Source organism: Belonocnema kinseyi, chromosome 8 (genome assembly GCF_010883055.1).
Source record: "Belonocnema kinseyi isolate 2016_QV_RU_SX_M_011 chromosome 8, B_treatae_v1, whole genome shotgun sequence".
In the NCBI taxonomy this organism is placed as follows: domain Eukaryota; kingdom Metazoa; phylum Arthropoda; class Insecta; order Hymenoptera; family Cynipidae; genus Belonocnema; species Belonocnema kinseyi.
Window position 1 is genome coordinate 41,529,304 of NC_046664.1, and position 22,537 is coordinate 41,551,840.

The 22,537-nt window shown below is 33.9% G+C and overlaps 1 protein-coding gene across 2 annotated transcripts in view; it reads left to right on the top strand.

Annotated features, from left to right (window-relative positions):
- Nucleotides 1-22,537, top strand: part of LOC117178160 (odorant receptor 13a-like) — a 43,577-nt gene that overhangs the window by 15,615 nt on the left and 5,425 nt on the right. Inside the window, exons 1-5 of one of the 2 annotated variants that reach the window (XM_033369437.1) lie at nucleotides 5,414-5,560; nucleotides 5,736-5,855; nucleotides 10,841-10,958; nucleotides 11,326-11,584; nucleotides 11,688-11,810. In XM_033369437.1, the coding sequence (XP_033225328.1) occupies nucleotides 5,414-5,560; nucleotides 5,736-5,855; nucleotides 10,841-10,958; nucleotides 11,326-11,584; nucleotides 11,688-11,810 (767 nt within the window). Of the gene's footprint in view, nucleotides 1-5,413; nucleotides 5,561-5,735; nucleotides 5,856-10,840; nucleotides 10,959-11,325; nucleotides 11,585-11,687; nucleotides 11,811-22,537 lie in introns of those variants that run through there. The other variant, XM_033369438.1, reaches the window with a different exon arrangement.

The window sequence follows — 22,537 nt, forward strand, 5'->3', positions numbered from 1 at the left end:
TAATTATTTAAAAAAGAAAGTCATAAAATTATGTAGTTTAATACGAATAAAATTTAATTTTAAGATACATTTTGAAAACAGTTCGAACTTCATATTGCTACGATTTATTTTGCTGATATTATTGATATTATTATTTGTTCTAGTTAAAAAAATGTATTGTTCAAATTATTAACGTAGCTAATGAAAAAATTATTTAAAACATATACATGATCAGAAGAATTAATAAAAAATATATAACTTATATCCAATATGAATATAATAATAATTAAAATAAGTAAGACTACAATTTGAGTTGCAAAGTAAAGAATCTTTGTACCTTTAAAATCTTTAAAATTTCAAGTCTTAAAGGAAATATTTTGAAACAGTAATATTAATTTTAATTAAAATGTTTTGAGGGAATAATTTGGTAAAGAGTCATTGACAACACTGATAAATGAGAAAATGGATATAATATTATTCAATATGATGTATATATTTAATTAAATTGAACCGAACGTACCATATATACATTTATGCAGTTCAATAATTTATTTATTGCTTAATCTTGAAAGCTTTTTTCTCGCTGCATACAACCCCTAATAATTTCATTTAAAAATTTAAATTTGAAGGACATTTCGAATTAAATTGTTAATTATATTATTATAAACCTCATTTCTAAAATAAACAGACTATAAGCGATTAAACTCTATGAACAAATGTACTGTACTCATGACGCACATTTGAAGGAAATGCACTTTTGTCAGTCAAAAATGTCCAGAGCCTTCAATTTTTGCGATTTTGAATTTTTTGTTTTAAATTAAAGATGATTAAATTCTATAGATCTTGACTTTACGAACTTTTGTCTACTCTATTTTTTTATTGATAATTTTTCCACTCAAAGCATGGAAAAACTAAATTTTTTTATATAACAATTTTTTACGCTTTAATAACTGATCAGGAAAACTTTATATTGTCTTAAATAAATGTTTAGAAACTCATTGAATACAAATAATGTGCTTATTAATCTATTTATTTGTTATAAACCAATTTTATGAACAAATTTACCAATAATCTTATTATCGGTAAAAAAAAGTGTTTTGCTAAAAATGCTTCACATTAATGTAGGAATGACATTTAATAACAAAAATACTTTAAAAGGTTATAATAACCACTGTGATAAACAATTTTTGTGGCAAAATATTAGAATTTGAGATTTTTCAAATTATAATTTCCTTCAATGGCCAGAACGACTTCAGGTAATCCTTAAAATAATAAATATTTAATAATATTTGATAAAATATAACAATTTAAATTTTTGTAAACAAATTAGATAAAGAAGTTCAAACTTTTGGTCCTTTCGCATAGAAATTTTTTTCTGCACTGAAAATGTTTTAAAATGTTGAACGAATGACTGCTAGTCACAAAAATATTTGAGAGGTTAACAATAACCATTGTTATAAATAATTCTTGTGACAAAATATTCAAAGGAAAGTTTTTATCAAAATTTTTATTTTCTTTAGTTACTACAATGGCTCCGTTACTGCAATGGCACATCTTTGATAAAATTTAGTAGAATATAACAACTTACATGTTTAAAAACAATTTACATAAACAATTTCTAAATGTTGACAGTTTCACTTGGAAAAAGTCGGGGTTTCAATCTTAATAGATTGAAAATGAATCATAACACTGCATGCTAAGATTCACTCAATACAAAATCTTTTGACAATAACCCACCGACTTGGCCATCAAAGAAAATTTAAATTTGATAAAACCTTAAGTTTACATATTTTCTCACAAGAATGGTTAATAACAGTGGTTACTGTTAACTTTTCTAATATGTTGGTGACTAGCAGTCATTCGTCCAATAACTCAAAACATTTCCAGTGCAAACAAAAAATTTCCATGTCAAAGGGCCAAAATTTCCAATCTGTTTATCTAATTTATTTAGAAAAATTTTAATTGTTATATTTTATCTAATATTATTAAATACTTATTTTTTAAGGAATACTTGAAGTCGTTCTGGCCATTGAAAGAAATTATAATTTCAAAAATCTTCAATTCTAATATTTTGCCAAAACAATTGTTTATCACAGTGGTTATTATAAACTCTTAAATTATCTTTGTTATTAAATGTCATTTGTATAAGAATGTGAAGCATTTTTAGCAAAAACAAAAAATTTGTACCGATAATAAGACTATTTGTATATATGATGTTCGGTTCAATTTAAATAAATATATACATTATATTAAATAATATTAAATCCATTTTCTCATTTATCAGATTTGTCATTGACTTTTTACCAAATAATTCCCTCCAAACATTTTAATTAAAATTAACATTACTTTTTAAAAATATTTCCTTCAAAACTCGAAATTGTTAAGATTTTAAAGGTACAAAGATTCTTCACTTTGCAACTGAAGTTGTGGTCTTATATACTTTTATTATTATTATATTTATCTTGAATATAAGTGATATATGTTTTATTACTTCTTCTAATCATGTATATGTTTTAAATAATTTTCTCATTGAGGAATTAAATATTGTTAGTTTTTTCATTAGATCCGTTGATAATTGTAACAATAAATAATTTTTTTTACTAGAACAAATAATCAAATCAATAATATCAGTAAAATAAATCATAGAAATCTGAAGTTCGAACTGCTTTCGAAATGTATTTTAAAATTAAATTTTATTCATATTAAAGTACATATTTTTATGACTTTTACTATTTTTAAATAATTAGTAATAGTTACTTTTATTTTTTCATATCTTTATTTTTTGTTTATTTGCGAACAGCATCAAGTTTTTAATTACTTTTGCTTTTTCTTAATGCAATTCAATGAAAAAGTCAGACCTATTTTTTGTTGCGCCATCTGTTGGATTAGTTTGACCAACATTTCCCCTCCGGATCGTAAGAAAACTACTACTACATACACATGGTCGAGGGGGGGGGGGGCTGGGTGAAACACATGGACATAGGAAACACGGGACTAGGCATGCCATCCTAACCTTGGTGAGCGGGGTTGAATCCACGGGAGGGGGGGGGAATTTCATGAGTGGGGAGAGCCTTCATTTTACGATGTGCCATTTGATTATGCGCACGAGCATTTTTGCCGAAAAACTGTGCATGAAAATATAAACATTTGGGCGCTGTCTTGTTTGTCGCGGGACATCAAAAGGTGGCGGACCTCCCCCCTCATTGAATCACCCCCGCAATGACATGCCTAGTCCCTTGTTTCCTATATCCATGGTGAAACAAGTGTCACAAGTTTCATAGATAAATGATCGGTAATGTAGAACAGCAACTTATCTTGTGGGCTACATGGAAGAAACTATTAAGTACATGGACATAGGAAACAAGGGACTAGGCATGCCATTGCGGGGGTGGTGCAATGAGGGGGGAGGTTCGCCACCTTTTGATGTCCCGCGAAAAATATGGCAGCGCCCACATGTTTATATTTTCATGCACAGTTTGTCGGCAAAAATGCTCGTGCGCATAATCAAATGGCACATCGTAAGATGGCGGCTCTCCCCACTCATGGAATTCTCCCCCCTCCCATGGATTCAACCCCGCTCGTCCAAGTTAGGATGGCATGCCTAATCCCGTTGTTCCTATGTCCATGATTAAATATTATTATTATCAACCCGGTCGGTATGCAGTTTTCTTGTAATGGTACAGTAGAAACATTAAGTAAAGTCTGTTTCTAGCAGAATGTCAACGATCAAGAGGTTATCATCTTAAAATGTTTTTATTTTCATAAAAAGCTGTAGACGGCTTTGCCCTCAGATAAGGGGCAAAGCCGACGAAATACAGCATGTTAGAAATAATTAAATTTCCAAATCATTATTTTTTTCATGTGATTAATACTCATAGAAATATGATATACAATAATGTAGAACTCGAAATGAGAAAAAAGGTATCAATTCAACATCTTATTAAATTAAAAAAATCATTGACTGTTAAATGTTTGGCGCTGCCCCCCCCCCTGCCCTACTTACATTTGGCGTCACTGGTATATTCAGTAACGTTGTTTCAGTGAAATCACATACTGTTTCACCCAGTCAAAGTCGGAAAATCACTGGTTCACCAGTTATAATTCAAAATACTGATTCAAACAGTCAAAATTTAATTGGTTTAGTTCAAGAAAGTATGCTAATCGAAACTTAATTATCTCTAGATTTAATTACAATTTTGGATGATGATGAACATAGTTAGATTCGTATTTTCTAAATAACTCGAACTCAATAAAAAAAAACACATTTCTAATAAAAATGCAGTAGTATAGTTTCTTTATACAGTATTAGCCTTACTTGAAAAGATATATGTGCTCTATAAATATAAATTAGAGAAAAATTTACTGATTGAAATAGTAGTTAGACGTTTCACTGATTAATCAGTGATTTCGGACTTACTCACTAATCAGTTTAATAACGCCAGGGTAAATCATGTGAAGTATAGTCCCTAAGTTTTAAACTTAAGCATTGCTGTCACTCTTTTACTTAAGTAGCAAACAGAATTCCTGAACTAAATTAATTTTTTAATTTTTGCACTGTAAATCTGCTGAATTATCTGCGTGAAAAAATATACTCTAACTCATATAAAAAGTACTTACTTAATGGGTGTGCACATGGCAGACTAATCTTGAAAGTGAAGTAATATGTGAGGTTACTTGTCATTTAAAAGCATCGAAACTTTTTAACTTTTTTAATATTTGATCATATTTATGGGTTTTAAGTTTTGACGATGATTATTTCATTAAATCTACTAAAATAATATTTATGGTGACTGCTTAATTGACATGATGCAGTGCTGCGTTTATTTCACTGAATGAATAAGTATCTTTTCACTGATTGTCAGTGACCGGTATCCAGCTATTTCAATCAGTGAAATCTCACTGACAATCAGTGACATTTCACTGATTCAGATTTAGAGAGTGATTATTAATTCAAATGTACCTTTTTGACAAACGTCTTCAATTAAAGACTTTATAAAAGAAAATTCTCTATTGTATTACCGTTACATGTACTCACTAATGCCAAAACTTCGGGCAATCGAATCATATTTCGTACTCTGGAAGAACAGTAAACCCCTTTCAAACCTTAAATCTCACGGATGTACAATTTAAGTATTATATCACTTAAAATAACTTCATAAAGATTATAGAATATTAAATGACTTGAATAATGTAACCCCATATAAGGAAATCTTTCTGACGCGCGCAATTCTCTTTCGCTTGCAGATATCTCTGTAAAATTAATGACTTTTAAAACTGATGGATTGACGGCAGCTTTGCTTAATTATGTAGGCTGCATATCATCGTCAAATTTACATTAATATTAAACACTTTGGGGTAAGAGAGTCTATAGCATGCGTGTTAAAATGATTGTATGTGCCGATGAAAGGTATTAGTTAAATGCGATATTATCACAATGATAGACTTCTTTGAAAACCCTTACTACCGATTGAATAAAATTTTATTATCCATCATCGGACTATGGCCGTTTCAGTCAGCAACAGAAGCTCGTTTTACATTCAGTATCATGATCATCTTTTTATTAACTCAATTATATTTGCAGGTTTCTAATCATCTCATAAAAACATTTTGTGGAAATACTATTATAGGCGAAATGTTAGAGATTTAAGAAATAGTGTTATCTCTTTTTTCGCAAAATAAGTCTGAAATAAACCTTTATAAAAACTTTTTAAATCAGATATATTCGTTTAAAATTGAGATTTGAAATTTTGTTACAGGTCACTTCCATGATAAATTATTGGCCAGATATGGACATGTTTGTTGAAAGCAGTTCACCACTCACGATTGCATTATTATGTCTGGCAAAAGCAATCAATTACATGATCAATGCAAAAAAGGTACGTGCCTACCGAAAAGATGATAAAAGTATATTGTGTAATAACGCGCATAATTTTTTGCAGTAACTTTGGAGTGCATTTTTTTTATCACAGTAAATACCCGAGATATTATTCATTTGAAGTTGGATATAAATGCGGGAAACAATTGAAAACTACAATTATCCGACGGCGGTTAATTTTTATCCGCCTCGTGATAAAAATAATCTGCCTGCGAATAATTGTAGTTTTCAATTGTTTGCAACGTTTTTGTCCAACTTCAGGTAAACAATATCTCTAAAATTTGCTGTGATAACACATTTCAATTGTTTACCAGATTCAAAAGATTTTAATCAATCTTAAGTAATTTCACGGAATTTTAAGGGACTTTAATATTTCATAGGGTTTCAAGCTAATTCCAGGGATTTCACAAGGAGTTGCCGGGATTTTAGTAGATTTAGTCGACTGAAGTTTTTGAATTCTTTTAAGGCGTTCTATAGCATTTTGTAGGATGTTAAATATTTCACAGGATTTCAAAAAATGTTAAGGGATTTAAAATGATTTCAAGTAAATGCCAAAAAATCTTGGGTGATTTGAAAAAGGATTGCAAAGAACTTCGACATTTTAAACATGTTGTAGAATTTTTTTAAATATCAATAGATTTTAACGTATTTCAAGAGATTTCAAAAGATTAAAAGGGATTCTTTAGGTTTTTAAACAATTTCAAAGGCTTTAAAGATTTCAGAGAATTTCAAAAAATCTCTGAGAACTTTTTGAAATATCAAGGGATTTCATGGTATATTGTAGGATTTTTTGTACTTAGCGGGCTTTCAATTATTTTAAAAGAATTTTTATTTAAAAAAGCCGAGGATATAAAACAATTTCAAGCATATTCTAAGAATTATTTTAAGATTTTCTAAGCGATTTCAAAGAACTTCCACGTTTGAAACATTTCACTGGATTTTTAAAAACATCAATGGATTTCAACGTATTTAAAAAGATTTAAAAGTATAGTTGAAAGAATTTCATATCATTTTAAATATTTCCAAGAAATCTCAGCAAGGATTTAAAAAAACGGTAAGACATTTCAGAATATTTTAAACATTTAAGGGCATTTCAAAAGTTATCAATGGATTTCACGAATTTTTTGAAATCGAATTTTCGCATTTTTCTCGGAAACAAGAAAAGCCTACATAAAAAAAATATTCACATAAAAGTTTACAAATCTAGAAAATTTCTATAAAAAATATGTCTTGTTCTTTGATTGCCGTACCTTACAGCGCACAGTGGGACGAAAATCACGACTGTGGATAAATTGATTTTCCGACTACAGTATTCATCCGATTCAAACGGGTTTTTTAAAAATTAAAGCTGATGAAAATTCGCATGATCTTATCAGAGCATATATTCAAATTGAGGCTCTATTTTTGTTATTTCTTGACAAAAATGAAAACTTTTTTTTTTACTTTTGAAGAGTACCATTTCCAAGAGAATACTCAGATTCATTCCCAAATACCCAGAATGAATAGAAGAACTACCCAGTACAATTTTCCAGTACCGTAGGATGAATTAAAAAATGTATTTAATTTGTTATAAACAAATAAGTGGGTGAAAATTTTTTCATACGGTTTTACGGTGTATGGTCCCTTGATTCTCACTGGATTTTGTCAATTAATTAACAAAAATAATTTTTGTGTCATATCCATGAGGATTCATGAATAAACAATCATTATTATAAACAAATAAAGAAAACAATTTCTGACTACAGGTATTGGCGACGAAAAGAATAGTCAGTTTCCATGGAATTAGCTCCATAGAGCTCGTCAATGATACTCAGTTATCATATCTGCTCATATAATAACAAGTCGCAATTGTTCAAACGATCTTAGTTAACAATTGCATTATTCGGCTATTTTTCGTCACACAAACTCCGTTCTTTGGATGTATTTAATTGTTAATGACTGATATTCGAATAAAGTTAGGGGATTTGGATGAATAATAACAACTGCCATTGTTATAAAAAATTTCAAGAACAATTACTCATCTTTTCTATTTGTCATAGAATGAATAGCGTTTTCCACCAAGAATCAACTGCAGATCACTAATTGATGATACCCATTCATTATTTTCAATCATCCGATAACAATTGTTGATTATTCAAACAAATGTAATAAACAAATACACAATTTGTCCAAAAAAAATCTAATTCCAATCCTACAATTATGGGCAGAGGCTCAGGAAGCCAAAAATAAAGATTTCAAGAGATGCAGAGAGAATCATACAAGAAAGACAAGTCGCATCGACGCTAACACAGATTTATTGCATTAACTCCTATTCTCTTCTTATATTTATTTATCAAGTCTGAGAAGTGAGTTCGTCAAGCCAGAAAGAACACTGCATCCAGAAGCAGAAGTTTTACTTTTGAAACAGACGTAAAGTCTGATGTGCGTATCGAATTAATATTAATATTATTCTCATGAAATTGTTCATGTCGATAACAATTGGATTTAAAAAATTGGTCATTCACAGTTAATCCAGTTTTGAAAACGAAGTAAGAATATCGAAAAATGGCCACACTGTGTATTTGTTTATTACATTTGTTTAAATATTCAACAAGTGTTATCGGATGATCGAAAATAATAAATGGGTATCATCAATGAGTGATCTGTAGTTGATTCTGGGTGGAAAACGCTATTCATTCCATGACGAATAGGAAATATGAGTAATTGTTCATGAAATTGTTTATAACAATGGAAGTTGTTATTATTCATCTAAATCGCCTAACGTTATTCAAAGATCAGTCATTAACAATTAAATCCATCCAAAGAACGGAGTTTGTGTGACGAAAAATAGCCGAATAATGTAATTGTTAACTAAGATCGTTTGAACAATTGCGACTTGTTATTATATGAGCAGATATGATAACTGAGTATCATTGACGAGCTCTATGGAGCTAATTCCATGGAAAATGACGATTCTTTTCGTCGCCAATAGCTGTAGCCAAAAATTGTTTTCTTTATTTGTTTATAATAATGATTGTTTATTCATGAATCCTCACGGATATGACACAAAAATTATTTTTGTTTATCAATTGAGGAAATCCAGTGTGAATCAAGGGACTATACACTATAGACTATTTTCAGTACCTACGGTACTGAAAAATTTTACTGGATAGTTCCTCTACTCATTCTGGGTAGTTGGGAATGAACCTGAGTATTATCTTGGAAATGGTACTTTTCAAAAGTAAAAAATTTTTTTTTACTTTTGCCAAGATATAAACAAAAATAGAGCCTCAATTTGAATATATTCCCTGATAAGATCATGCGGATTTTCATCAGCTTTAATTTAAATAAAAACCGTTTGAATCGGATGAAAACTGTAGTCGGAAAATCAATTTGTCCAGAGTCGTGATTTTCGTTCCACTGTGCAGCGTTTGGGAGAAAAAAAATTTAAATAATTTTTTCCCGGTCTCAAAAATAGTTGAACCCGCAAAAAACAGATTCAATGTCTTTTTGATATTAGTAGAGATATTTTTAAATATTAAAAAAATAAAAAACATGGTTATTTTTCCAAAAAATATATATATATACATTTTTTAATTCGAATAAAAATATAAAGAAGGTTTTTTCGAAAGCCCCGTTACGCAATTTATGGAAATTTTATTTTTGCTTATATTAGCCCAATTTAATATATTTTTTAGTTCTTGAACATATATTAAATTGATCGAGTCAATTTATCCGAAATCCTCTTTTTATAAGAAACGTGCCGAGTTCTTTCAAGGAACTTAATATGTTTAGGATTTAAAGGTTTCGTAGTATTTTAAAGGTTTCAAGGGATTTAAAATTTTTTATGACATTTCAATAATTTAAAGATTTTGAAAAAGAATTTCAAGAAATTGTAGAAGATTTTAATTAATTTTAGAAATATCAAGGGATCTTGAGGGGATGTCAGTAGAGGTGTAAACCAGAGGTGTACACGGTAAAAAAATTGGGCTGTGACGGGGATATTATTCCCCATTAAAGCTAAACATTTAGCTGAAAACGAACGAAGGAATTAAGAACGATCCCTGGATCAGCGAAAATGAATGTCCTTGACCATTTTCCATATACGAGGGATATCGTATAGTCAAACCCCTAATAAGTATAGCTATATTAGGGATATTAAGAATAGGTGTCTGAAGGAATTATCGGAAGAGCGCCGATGCATTGTGAGAGCAGCGAAATAAAATGGCGACGGTCTAAGCGGGAGCAGTGACAGTTTAGATTTACTTTGGACAATTAAACGCTTTTTACCACTTAAAATGTGCGCGAATGTTAATATTAAATAGAGTTTATGATGCGGTAATAATAATTTACAATTGTTTCGATTGTAGGCGATAACTATATTGAAATATCAAGAAACGCGATAAAAACAACAAACTTGACCTCCAAATGCATTACACGGATTTCAGGGAAATTCATTTTCGCGATACCAGACCAAAGATTGGCTACTGTACGTTAAAATATTTCTATAAGAACTAAATTTTTGTCTAATCTAAAGATAATAAAATTATACATAATCTGTCGAAAATAATAAACTCTCCAACTTAGCAATTTTGTCCAAATTACTGATTTACGAGAACAGTTTACATAAAGTAACTGAATGTTTAACTGTTCTAACTAAATGTTTTACTTAATCTAAGCGGACATTTTCTTTGAGTTTAATATATTCTCGATTCACTTGTTCCTCTCAAGACTTTTTTTTCCGTGTATATATACTGTTCGTTAAACACTCATGAAGATAAATATATATTATATGAATAAGCATATTAAATTACATAAGGGAGTGTCTATACGTATCGGAAAAAACTACCTAATTCATACAAAAATTTCAGTATAAAAAGCCCCTTTTCCATCTCCCCTTATTCGCACCAAAAAAAATATTAATGTACCGCAATTTCGGTACACGTATCCACGGCCATTACATAAATATATTTACGAGATAAAATTCTTTTTACATTGAAATTTCAGATCAAGAATATTTTAATAAGGATGCAAAGTCATTGGGATATTTTAAGCGGCACATCAGAGGCTGAAATTTTAAAAAATTATGCAAACAATAGTAGGAATATGACATTACTTTATACAAGTAAGTACGTTTACAGACGTCAACTTATTGTGTTTAGAAAATATATAACAATTTTCAATATCTAACTTTTTATTGAAGACCTTCTTCATAGCCCAGCGAATGAGATATGTCTATAATAATAAGAAATTGAATAATTTGAAATTTACGATATCCCAAAGATTAAGGCTGCGTCTAGCCGCTCAAAAAAATTCGGGGAGTTTGAAAAGAGCATGGACTAGCCAATCTTGTGAAAAACATTATTTTGACCACTCATCCTGTATTTCGGGACAAGACATTTTGAAAGATTAAACTGAAAATAATGTTTTATTGTTGACGAAAACACCGAAAACATATAATTTTAACATACTAAAATTTTAATGTGTTATAGGATTCCTGTACACTGGGCTATCAATTTTTATGGCGATACCAACTCTTCAGTCGATTGTGGAATATGTCTTACCGGGGCACAATCAAACATACCCTTTATTATTTCCAGTTGATAACATCATTAACGTGGAAAAATATCATACTATTATCTTAGTGCATTCATATTTTAGCACATTTTACTTTATAACAATTTTGATAGCTGTCGATACAATGTTTATAAGTCACGTAACTCATGGATGTGCGATTTTTACTGTGCTAGGGTAATATATCGGGTAATACATTGTAAATAAGAGAGATATTTGTAATAAAGATTCGTACTACACCTTTTTTTCTGTTACCTCAAATTATGATATTCAATTACAGAAATCAACTAAGAAATTTATCGCCGGAAAGTATTCAAGATGTTGAGGAATTCCGTTTTGATTCAGACGACAGGGTTCATATCAATATTATGCGTTATATTCAGAACCACGTGGAAGCATTACAGTTTGTATTTTTAATATTTCCTCTTATTTTCCATTTTTTGTATTTATTATCTCACCTTTAAAATAAAAATAACCCTAGATAAAGTGGTGTGCAAAGTTGGCGCGTCTCGGATCGGTTCGGGTTCGCAGATTGGCCCGCAGATCCACCCAGGTGTACTTTGGTCAAAACAGATATTTTTCATTTAGTGGGAACCTTTGTGAGGCTCCCTACTGAGTGGCATGGCCTTAAAAATCTTTAGTCGACCAACGTACGCAGTTGCGTAAACGTCTAACTACGTACGCGTCGCATTTCAGGATGACGGGACGCATTGAACGCTCACTGTTTTAATAGACCAGGACTGTGTTGTGCACCATGCTAGATGTGCACCATGTTAGTTAGATTAAATCCGCCTGATTATGGGGAAATTGGCGACTAGATGCTTTCACCACTACAGCGTACCAGCCCATTCATCGCGGCTTATTTAGCAATTTTTGGTGAAACAACCCAGTGGGCACAAAGTTTGGCAACGTCTTTACGACATCGTTACTACATCTTTAAGACAACTTTACGACATCCAAAGTCCATGTCGTTAATGTGTCTTTACGATATCGAAAATAAGTCGTATGATCTGACGATGTCTTTACTATACCGCAAAGAAACCGAAACTACATAGATATAGGATGTCGTAAAGATGTCGTAACAATGTCGTAAAGACGTCGCCAAATTTTGTGCCCACTGGGAAGGCATTACCAAACTTCAACAGTATCCACATAGTCATGAGCTGACTCCCTGTGACTCGCTACTTGCTTTCAAATTGAAGTATTTTATAATCGTAAAAATATTCCAAGATGCAGAAAAAACAAACAGAATGCGAAGAAGCAGCTGTTGGCTACTCTGGAAGCTGACCTTAAGGAGTGCTTTCGAAAGTGGGAGGCTCGCACTGAAAAAAAGGTTGTGGGTTCCAAAGGGAAGCATCAAGTACTTTGAAGGGTATATCATCGTCATTGACCAGAATAACACACCGAGATCGAATACTTCTCGAACAGACCTCGCAGATTCGCAATTCGACGTGTCCAAATGACAAGATGCCATCTCCCCAGAACGTAATAAAGAGGTGCCATCTCGGGTGGCAAAACATGGAAGCTTAATAATATCATATAAATAGTTTTGGGAACACCAACGCCCTTTTGCTCAACAAAAAATTTCTGAACAGGAACCGCGCAGAATCCTGCACATGTTCCTGTACACGAACCTGCACACGAACCTGTACAGGATATCCGAAATTGGTTCTGTGAAGGCACCTGTACAGGATCATTCAAAGGTTACTTCGCTTACGGGTTCCTTTGCAAGATCATTTACAGTTTCCTTCGCCAAATTCCTGTACAGGAACTGTCAATATTAGCTGTGCCGGTTCGCGTGTAGTTCCGTGTGCAGAAACATGTGCAGGGTCCTCCAAGTTTTCTGTGCAGGAATTTTTAGCTGGGCATGAAGTAGGGTCAAGTGTACGCCCTGTTGAAAATTTCTATGTAGAATCCTGTATAGAATCCTACATAGGAACTTTGCAAGATCCTGTAAATGATCCTATGCGGTTTCCTATGTGGGTTCTGACGTATGACTCCTTCAAGAAAAAGTGAAAAGGATTTTATGTAGGTTCCTGTACAGATTCCTGGTCATCGAGAAATCGCTGACATAGGATCTTACCCAGGTACTCTAGAGGTTCTCATATGGGAACCTATATACAGGAACAATTTCCATGTATAAAATGAGACAGGATATTACAAAGGTTCCTGGGTAGAAACATGTACAGGAAAAATTTTATTTGTGCGATTAAATTTTTATTTATTTATAAATTCGCACATTTCTGAGGATTCGAACCCTCGAACTGCTGACTCCACAATTTCTATACATAAACCATGAGTGCGCAAACACGCGTAGCCATCGAGGCTAGACAATATAGATATTATAAAATTTCTAGCCACTCATATGACGAACTCGAAAAACATATCAAATGTCAGTCATTTCCCGATGGCCAGAAAACTGTACCTGAACAGGTACCTACATAAGATCCTTGTGGCTTCATCATGTTACAGGTTCTTGCAAAGTTCCTATGCAGGAATTCTCTACAGGATTCTATATAGGAATTTTCAACAGGGGGTCCATCTCTCCGTTGTCATTTTTTTCTAAACCAAAGGATTGTCACTCCCAAAAGGACATAAGCACGAAAGTAGGGAATTCCGAAAGGGTATAAATCCCAATTTTTGGCAATCCAAAAGAACATTAGCGCTAAAATTTTTAAATTCCAAAAGACGTAAGTCCCAATGGTTAGAAGTCTAAACGCTTGTAAGTTCAAAAGGGTATAAGCGCTAAAGTTTGGAATTCCAAAAGGACATAAATGCCCACATTTGGCACTACAAAAAGGCATAAGTGCCAAAGTTTGGAATTTCAGATGAGCATAAGCGCCACTGTTTGAAATTTCAGTTCATTTTTTTCAAAATAAAACATTTAAAATCGTTCAATTTTAAATGAATAGCCTTGAAAATTATGGAAATTTTAATTCAAAACGACACAAATCAGAAGATCTCCAGAAATAAAAATCACCTAAAATTGTATGTTTTTGTTCCAACCTGAAAGCCATTCAAACTATATAATTACAAACTCGAAGCGTTACAAAATTACAAGTTTTTATTTTAAGCGTTTACAATTTTAAAATCCAAATAAAAAACCTTTAATTTGTATTTCATGTTACGATTTTGACCATATTTCGCAACTAAAAATAAGTCAATATTTATTGATTGACTGCGTCAATATGTGTGACAGTCTGGCGCGTGATCAAATACACGTTATAATAATAAAAATGAATATATTGTGGTGAAAATTTGGAAAATGTTTATAATCTATAATGACGCCTCTGGCTGGACTACCGGAATGCAAGTGAAAACAGAGCTTCAGTGCCCTGGCTAAATATATTTAATACAATTAGAATATTTAAACAATATAAAAACTCCGGTGTGTCATGTAGAAGTGTCCTTATATATTGCACCATTTCTCAAAGTAAAAATTAAAGTAATTTAAATGATATTAAAATTAAATTTAAAATCCTATTTAATGTCCAATAATCAAATTAATGTGCAGAATTCCTGAAAATAAAAACAAGAATCCATCGACAACATTTTGACAACCACCATAAAAATGTTCCTTATCAGGGTAAACAAAAACGAAAATCAAAAAATTAAAATTAAAAAACACTCAAGCAGGCAGGAACAGCACCAACACCACGATGCTCTCTTCCTGACACCCGAGAATCAAGTCCAATCATTTTTCTTTTCTCATTTTTCTTTCCTCTTTTTTATTTTTTTTTCGTCCAATGAGGAAAATTCTTTTCTTTTTTATGAGAAAAAGGTGATTTTCTTTATTTGTTGTTTTCAAATTTCAATAGGAACATTTTATGGTTTGGTCGATGGATTCTTGATTTTATTTTCAGAAAATCTGCACATTTCTCAAAGTTTAAGCACAATATATTTATTTTTTTATTTATAAAGCCACCCAATATAATAACAAGTAATTGGTCATTTTCATCAGTGAGAATTACAGTAAATTAAATTTTTCATATGAAATCTGATAAATTCTTCGTAGTAAAACTTATCCAATCGTTTCAAATTTCATTTGATTCTACATAAAATTATAATTTTGATCCCAAATAATTTTGGACTACATTAATTAAAATTTTTTTTACTGTTCAAGCTTTCCTACTAAAAATTCCTATATAGGTTCCAACATAGGTTCTTACATAGGAACTTATATCTTTCACCTATAGGTGCCACCTATAGGAAATGACATAGGATCCTCTTAAGGATCCTATATATCCTCCAGGAGCACCTAAAGACATACGTACCATTAGGTACCATCAGTTAGGTACCATTAGGTACCTTATTGGGGAGTTTTCTATACAGGCACCTGTATAGGATTCTATTTCCTTTCCTATAGGTGAGACATATATGATCCAATGTAGGATCCTTTATAGGAATTTTCAGTAGGGTTCAATATCCCAAATTTAAAGTTGATCTGTCCTTTAGCTTCAATTCCAAAAGATAAGTTTCTAAGTACAGTGAACTCTAGATTTAAGCAACCTGGGTTTACGGCGTTAGTTACGTCAAAAGGACTCCAATCCATGCCCGAAACCGCACTTAAATCAGGTTGGTAAACCTGAAAAAACATCAAAAACTTTTCCAAAAACCACCCTTAACAATAGAAAACTACCCCGTAAAGAGGGGCTACATTAAACTGAGAGTGAAGTATATCAGCACTATTTGATTTTCTCGAACCGTGCCCAAACATTGTGTGCCATATGCTAGAATTAAGGGCTCATTTAATACCCAAAAGTCCAATTTTGGGCTCTGCATTAAAAAAATGCATGGTGCTGCCAGTTTTGAGCCAAGCTAGCAGTACCATGGCAGAAATAATTGTTGTATCAACTTTTTCTTTCACAGGAATTGAGGGCTCACTTAAGGTCTTTGCGTGACCCCCTGTGCAATTTTTTAAAAATAACCCCTTTCACAAAAAACTAACCTGAATAATAAATATGCACTAATGCTCAAAGTGAGTACATAAGAATGAATTAATAAGAATTAATCAAACGGATAGAAAATATTACATGGAGAAAAAGGGATGTTTAAATGTAGATGTGCAAGGGGTAAGATTGTAGCGCCTAACATGCAGATATGCATGACAATAATCTACTATCTTTTTGAAATGTTAGGCGTAATAATATTTTTATGTTAAACTGAAATACATTAAGATGTTAAAATCGTCCGAGTGAATGTGCATCGCGCATTGTAATTTCACGACTATATTTGACGGCTATATATTTTGAAATCCCCTAACGGGTACAGAAAAAGTGCAAATCCTATTTCTCCCATTCGACTAAGTAAAATTTAACGAAGGCAATTATTTAACCTATTTTTTATTATTAAGTCTTTTTATAACTTATACATTCGAAAAATATTCAAATTTATGTTTATTTATATTTTAATAATTTATTTAAAGAAATAGAAGATATTAAAAACACGTTCTCTTTTGGGGAATAGGAACCTATGCGGCGGCCGATATGGAAATATAAATAAATAAGTTTATGAGGTATCCTATTCTTAAAATGATATTTTAGACAGATGGCAAAATTGCGCATACAAAATAATAGATTAATCTTCACTTTTACGCTGAAATCTGAAAATTTTAATTTTTCTCTATCGAAGGCTTATTACTGGGATATGACAATTATGGAATATTACAACTTTGGAACATTTCTAAAGAATCGAAATTAGCTATCCTTAAATAACATTGGATAACGTCTTTTTTCTGTCTAAACGAGGGAACAATGACCTTTAGTTTCAGCTTATATTAACTTTAACAAATTTGACAAAATGATTATAAAATTAAAATAAATTTTGAGTATAAATAACCCTTTTTTGTTTTTCACTCGTGTACGAACATTAAAGTTAATTTTTAATTGACAAATAAGTTATCAATTCATTCCTTAAATGACCATCAATAAGTAAACTCCTCAAACATTTACAGGCGTTATTTCCCTGGCAGACCGAAGGAACCAAATGGAGCCTCTACAAAGTACCCGTAAGGACTCCATTGGGTCCCCATTCGGCTATTTTTTAAAAAACTCGAAAAACAGCAAAATCAACTTTTAACTTGTTGAAATTCGGGTTCTACGTCAAAATTTGCATTAGAAACTCACGAAGTAATCGTAATACTTTTTCTTGCAGCGTTAAAAACTTAAAAAAATAAAATGCCTGTCATTTACATGGGCCGAAGGTACCTTCAAGTGCATCTTCTTTGAGTAGCAGTAAGCGTTCCGTCGGTAACTTTAAGAATTTTGTTTGGATGCTAGCGCCACGCAGTGAAAACCTCAGACAATAAAGCTGCGATGCAAGGGAGAGAGAATTTCATTTTTAAACTTCGCGCGAAACATACTACTTGAGCTATTATGGTTACGCTTGAAGTCACCTTCAGCAGGAGTTAATGACATTTTAAAAATTTTTTAACGCTGCAAAAAAAAATATTGCGATTACTCCGTGAGTTTCTAATAGAAAATTTAACGTAAAATCCGAATTTGAACAGTTTAAAAGTTGATCTTGCTGTTTTTTAGCTTTTTAAAAAAGAACCGAATGGGGACCCAATTGGGTCTTTACGTGTACTTTGTAGAGGCTTCTTTCGGTTCCGTCGGTCTGACAGGGTTGACATAACCATACATGTTGTTAATTGAGTACTTGCGGACTGGCGTGGGGCAGCGAAGGAATCACGTTCGACCAACTCGTATGTCGACCACATAGAGCACTAGAGAAGTTCTCAATGTCACTGCTCACGTCCAGACATATATTCACTTTAATCTAAATAATGTGTTCCCGAGTCGACCCCACAAGCACTTTATAAAAAAAAAGGTTTTGGTTATTTGGAAAAATTCGAACAGATGTAGCCCCCGGAAGCTACGATCACGATCGTTCACCGAACGATCGATCCCGACGCAATCGGAAGTGATACGTCATCCGACTCGTCACTTCCCACAAAACCAGAAGACGATCGAGTCGGGAAAGTCACTTAACAAAAAAGGAAAGAGAAAGAAACACAGATTTGGAAAAAATGAAATCGCTAAGATACTTGAATAAACTCAAAACTCACTTGATTTCTAATTTCGTTCAATTATCGGGAAAGCTGTAAGCGTCTCAACCTTGGTTAGAAAAACTGACCAGCCTCGACCCAAGCACCAAGCCTGATCAGTTAAACCCTCAGATTACTACCTGAGTCCCCTTTCCAACAAAGGTAGCGTCCGAAACTTAAAAACGGAGAGAAAATTTCCAGGAAAATAAACATTGAAAGAAACACATGATATTGCCCATGAAATAGTAAGTTCACTCAACAGACGAACATTAATATCAAACAAATTGTTAACATTCCTTTCCGCCTCGTTCACCGAACGAAACAAATACCAAGTATGAGGTCAACAGCTTGGGGCCACCGTTCATGACACATAAATTAAGCTTCCATGTAGAGAAAGACAAAAGGGAAGAAGATTCAGTTCCGCCCGCCATGAAGCACAGTGGGTCGCATAGAGTCAGTGCACGGCTGGTAGCCAACACAATTTAACGATGGGATGGTTGCAGATTCCGAAAGAAGTTTTAACAGTGGCAGCTTCCAAATATGATCACTCATTGCTCATTGTTTCTCTGGGAATTTATTTGCGAGAGTGGACAACTCTTCATAGGTGAGATTTTGAGTCCGAACAAATTTTATTCATGAGAGATTTTGCCGACTTGACATTGGACTCTCACGAGCCGCCAAAGTGAGGAGTAGATAGTGGGGTGAATTTCCACTTAATCTCCCTGTTTGTCAATGAATCCTGCACCATTTTCCAGACAATTTCTGCTTCTCGTAGCATCGAGCAAAGTTTGGCATCAGCGTCGTGGAATGTGGTGGCATTGTCACTCCAGATCTCACGAGGGGCACCTCGACGACCAGCCAAGCGTCGTAGAGCGGCAAGAAATGATTTGGTGGTGAGATCTCCGACTACCTCAAGATGAACCGACTTTGAACTCAAGCAGATGAAGAGCAACATGTATCCTTTACTGGTACGGTAGCCGCGTCCAATAGTCCGTTTTACTGCGAATAGCCCGGCATTGTCAACTACAGTTTTTTCGAAAGGAAGACTGACTGTGAGTGGTTCAGCAGGAAGATCCCCCATCATTTGATCAGATTGCTGAAGTCTTACTCATGCCCAGTCAATAATAAGTAAAATAATAATAATAAGTAAGATAACTGGGTGTCGCTGATCATAAAGCAACGGAGAGCTCGCTAGTCGTCCACCGACTCTCAAAATTCTAGTTGAATCAATGAATGGATGCAATCGAACGAGTTTCTTTTGTTTCTGAAGTGCCTTTTCCTGACGAAGGGTGCTTAATTCATCTTCAAATCTGCATCCTTGAGCGCAGAAAATACAAGCTAAAAATGCTCGGTGGATTTCTTCGGGAATGAGACGCTGAACCATGTATTCAGAACGCTCTATAGCAGGCTTGAGAAGAAGTTTGAAGCGCAGACAACGTGCAATCACTCTTGCTAGACGAGCCAATAAAGGGAAGTTGCCAATCGTAGTAAGGTTGCAATGTACATGATAAATCGCAATGGTAGTCTGCTTTAATTTTATGTAATTTTCTTGAGCAGAATCAGTTGGGGAAGATTCATCAAGACAATGGTACGCTGGCCAGGAAGTCTCACTCTGCGAAAGCCATCTGGGGCCATTCCACCAGAGAATCTGCTAAGCTAAAGCTCGAGAATCCACTCCTCGAGTAGCAATACCAGCTGGATATTTCCATTGTAGGCACATATCGCCAAAAGGCGTTGGAGAGAGTTCGCTGGATCTCCAAAACTCGATTCGCGACATAAATCGGCCATCGAGAAGGATCATCTGTTTGAATCCAACTGAGAACGTTTCGTGAGTCCGTCCAAGCGTAAGTGATCGCATGAGAAAGTTCCCAGTGGACACAAAGTTTGGCGACGTCTTTACGACATCGTTACGACAATTTTATGATACCCTATGTCTCTGTCGTTAAGGTGTCTTTACGATAACGTAAATAAGTCGTATGATCATACGATGTCTTTACGATATCGCAAAGACACCGAAACGACATGGACATAAGATGTCGTAAAGTTGTCGTAAGGATATCGCAACGATGTCTTAAAGACGTCGCCAAATATTGTGCCCACTGGGTTCTAACTCGTCGCGTACATAATTAATCAATCGTACCACAATAAAAGCAGCGCAAAGTTCCAGTTTACTCCAGTTTTTACTTCCAGTCTTTACTTCCAGTTTACTCCAGTTTACTCGAAAGTAAAATACAGCAGCAAAGGCATACTTACTGGCATCTCCAAGACTGTGGATTTCTATTCGATCTTCAGGATGATAGCCAATCCAAGGCGGTCATTGTATCGCAGTTATCTCAGATAGATTCGTCTGAAATGTTTTCCACCCTTGAAGCAAATCCTTGGGAAGTGAAGTGTCCCAACCAACTTGAGCTTTCCAAAGATCCTGCATGAGGATCTTCGCGACGATAGTGATTAGATTTAGCCAGCCAACTGGATCAAAGAGTCGGGAGATAGCACTGAGAACCTTCCTCTTAGTTAACGGGGACTTGTTGTCGATTAGTGCTGCTTTGAATCGGAATTCGTCAGACACAGGATCCTACGCGACTCCCAAAGCATTAACTGGGCCATCGGTCTAGAACAGGAGCCAACTTTCACGCAGTCGATCGCACTCAGGAATTTCATTTAATAGAGGTGAGTAGTTGGAAGCCCACTTCTTTAGATTCATTCCTCCGAAGTTGATAGTCCGAAGTTGATAGTGACTATCCTCGTTCGCTCCTGGCTTTCTCCAAACGATGCATTAAAGATCGACATCTCTGTCGTCAACTATGATATGGCGATACATCATTTCAATATCAGCACAGAAAACAATTCGGGGGAATTTCCATTGCATCAAGACGGCAGCAAGGTCATTTTGTAGTTTTACAAGAGGTTCATCAAAGATAAATCTGAAGAAGTTCTTTGCGATGCATTGAAGAAATGCAAAGTGTTTGACGACCATCTGCAGTTTGCCAAACGGCATGATGTGGGATGTAGTAAGTTGGCCTGAAACTATTCAATGCTTCTGTAGGGCGAATGAGACGCATGTGCCCAAGTCATTCATTATCAGACATGAAGTGCTTATATTCTTCGTTTAGCAAGGTGTCCTTCTCCAGTCATTGACATACGGTGTTGAGGATGCGTTTAGCACCTTGCAGATACTCTCCTAAGGTGTGAATGCAGGATGGTCAAATGGGTGAAAGCGCGCTCATATTCTTGATCCTCAAGAGAAGTCAACGGAGGAATCATTATTTCCTCTTGTTTCCAGAATCGCCTTAGGATGCTAACGAGGTGGTCCTTTTGGTAAACAGTTGATATCACAGCTCTCGAGCGGTCATAATCGACGGGTTAGGGAACCAGAAGTCTGAATCCGCTAAGGGAATCCCTTGGATATGAGGCCATTTTTGATCGACAATTTTCTCTGATGGAGTGATAACCCTAAGATCTCGAAGAACGAGAGTATTCACTTCGATAGGTGGCAGTGATTGCCGAGATTTGATATGAAGGTTCACACATCTACGAGCAGTCTCGATTGATTTATTCTCCACTGTGCTGATGGGAATATTAACCGATGTAATGGTTTGAATTACAAGCAGCACAAGATTGATTGGCTGACGTAGCGAGTAACCGAGTCTTAATTTTTTAGCCCGTCTGAGCATTCCAACTTGAGGCGGTGCACATGCCCCTTTGGTTTACTCATGGGCATATGCAGTATTTACGTAGCCTTAAGTGCTCGAATTCGCTGCTGCAGAAACACCTTAACCCATTAAGCCTTGACGGGACGCATTTTCCCCTTTTTTAAGCCTTCTTAAATTCAATGAAAACTGAAAGAAAATAAATTTTAATAGATCAATATCTACGTAGAATTTCACGATCTTTCCCAATCTGTCATTGGTTTTAGAGAAAAACGTAATCAGAATAGGTTATTTTCGTTTTTCCAGCGAAAATTCGTGTTACAAAGACATTTTTTTTTATATCGATGCTTTCGGATCAAAATCAAAGACGAATGTGTTCGGAAAGTAAATAATAGCGTCCTCGAATATTTTTCTTTCGTGCCTAAGTGATTCTAC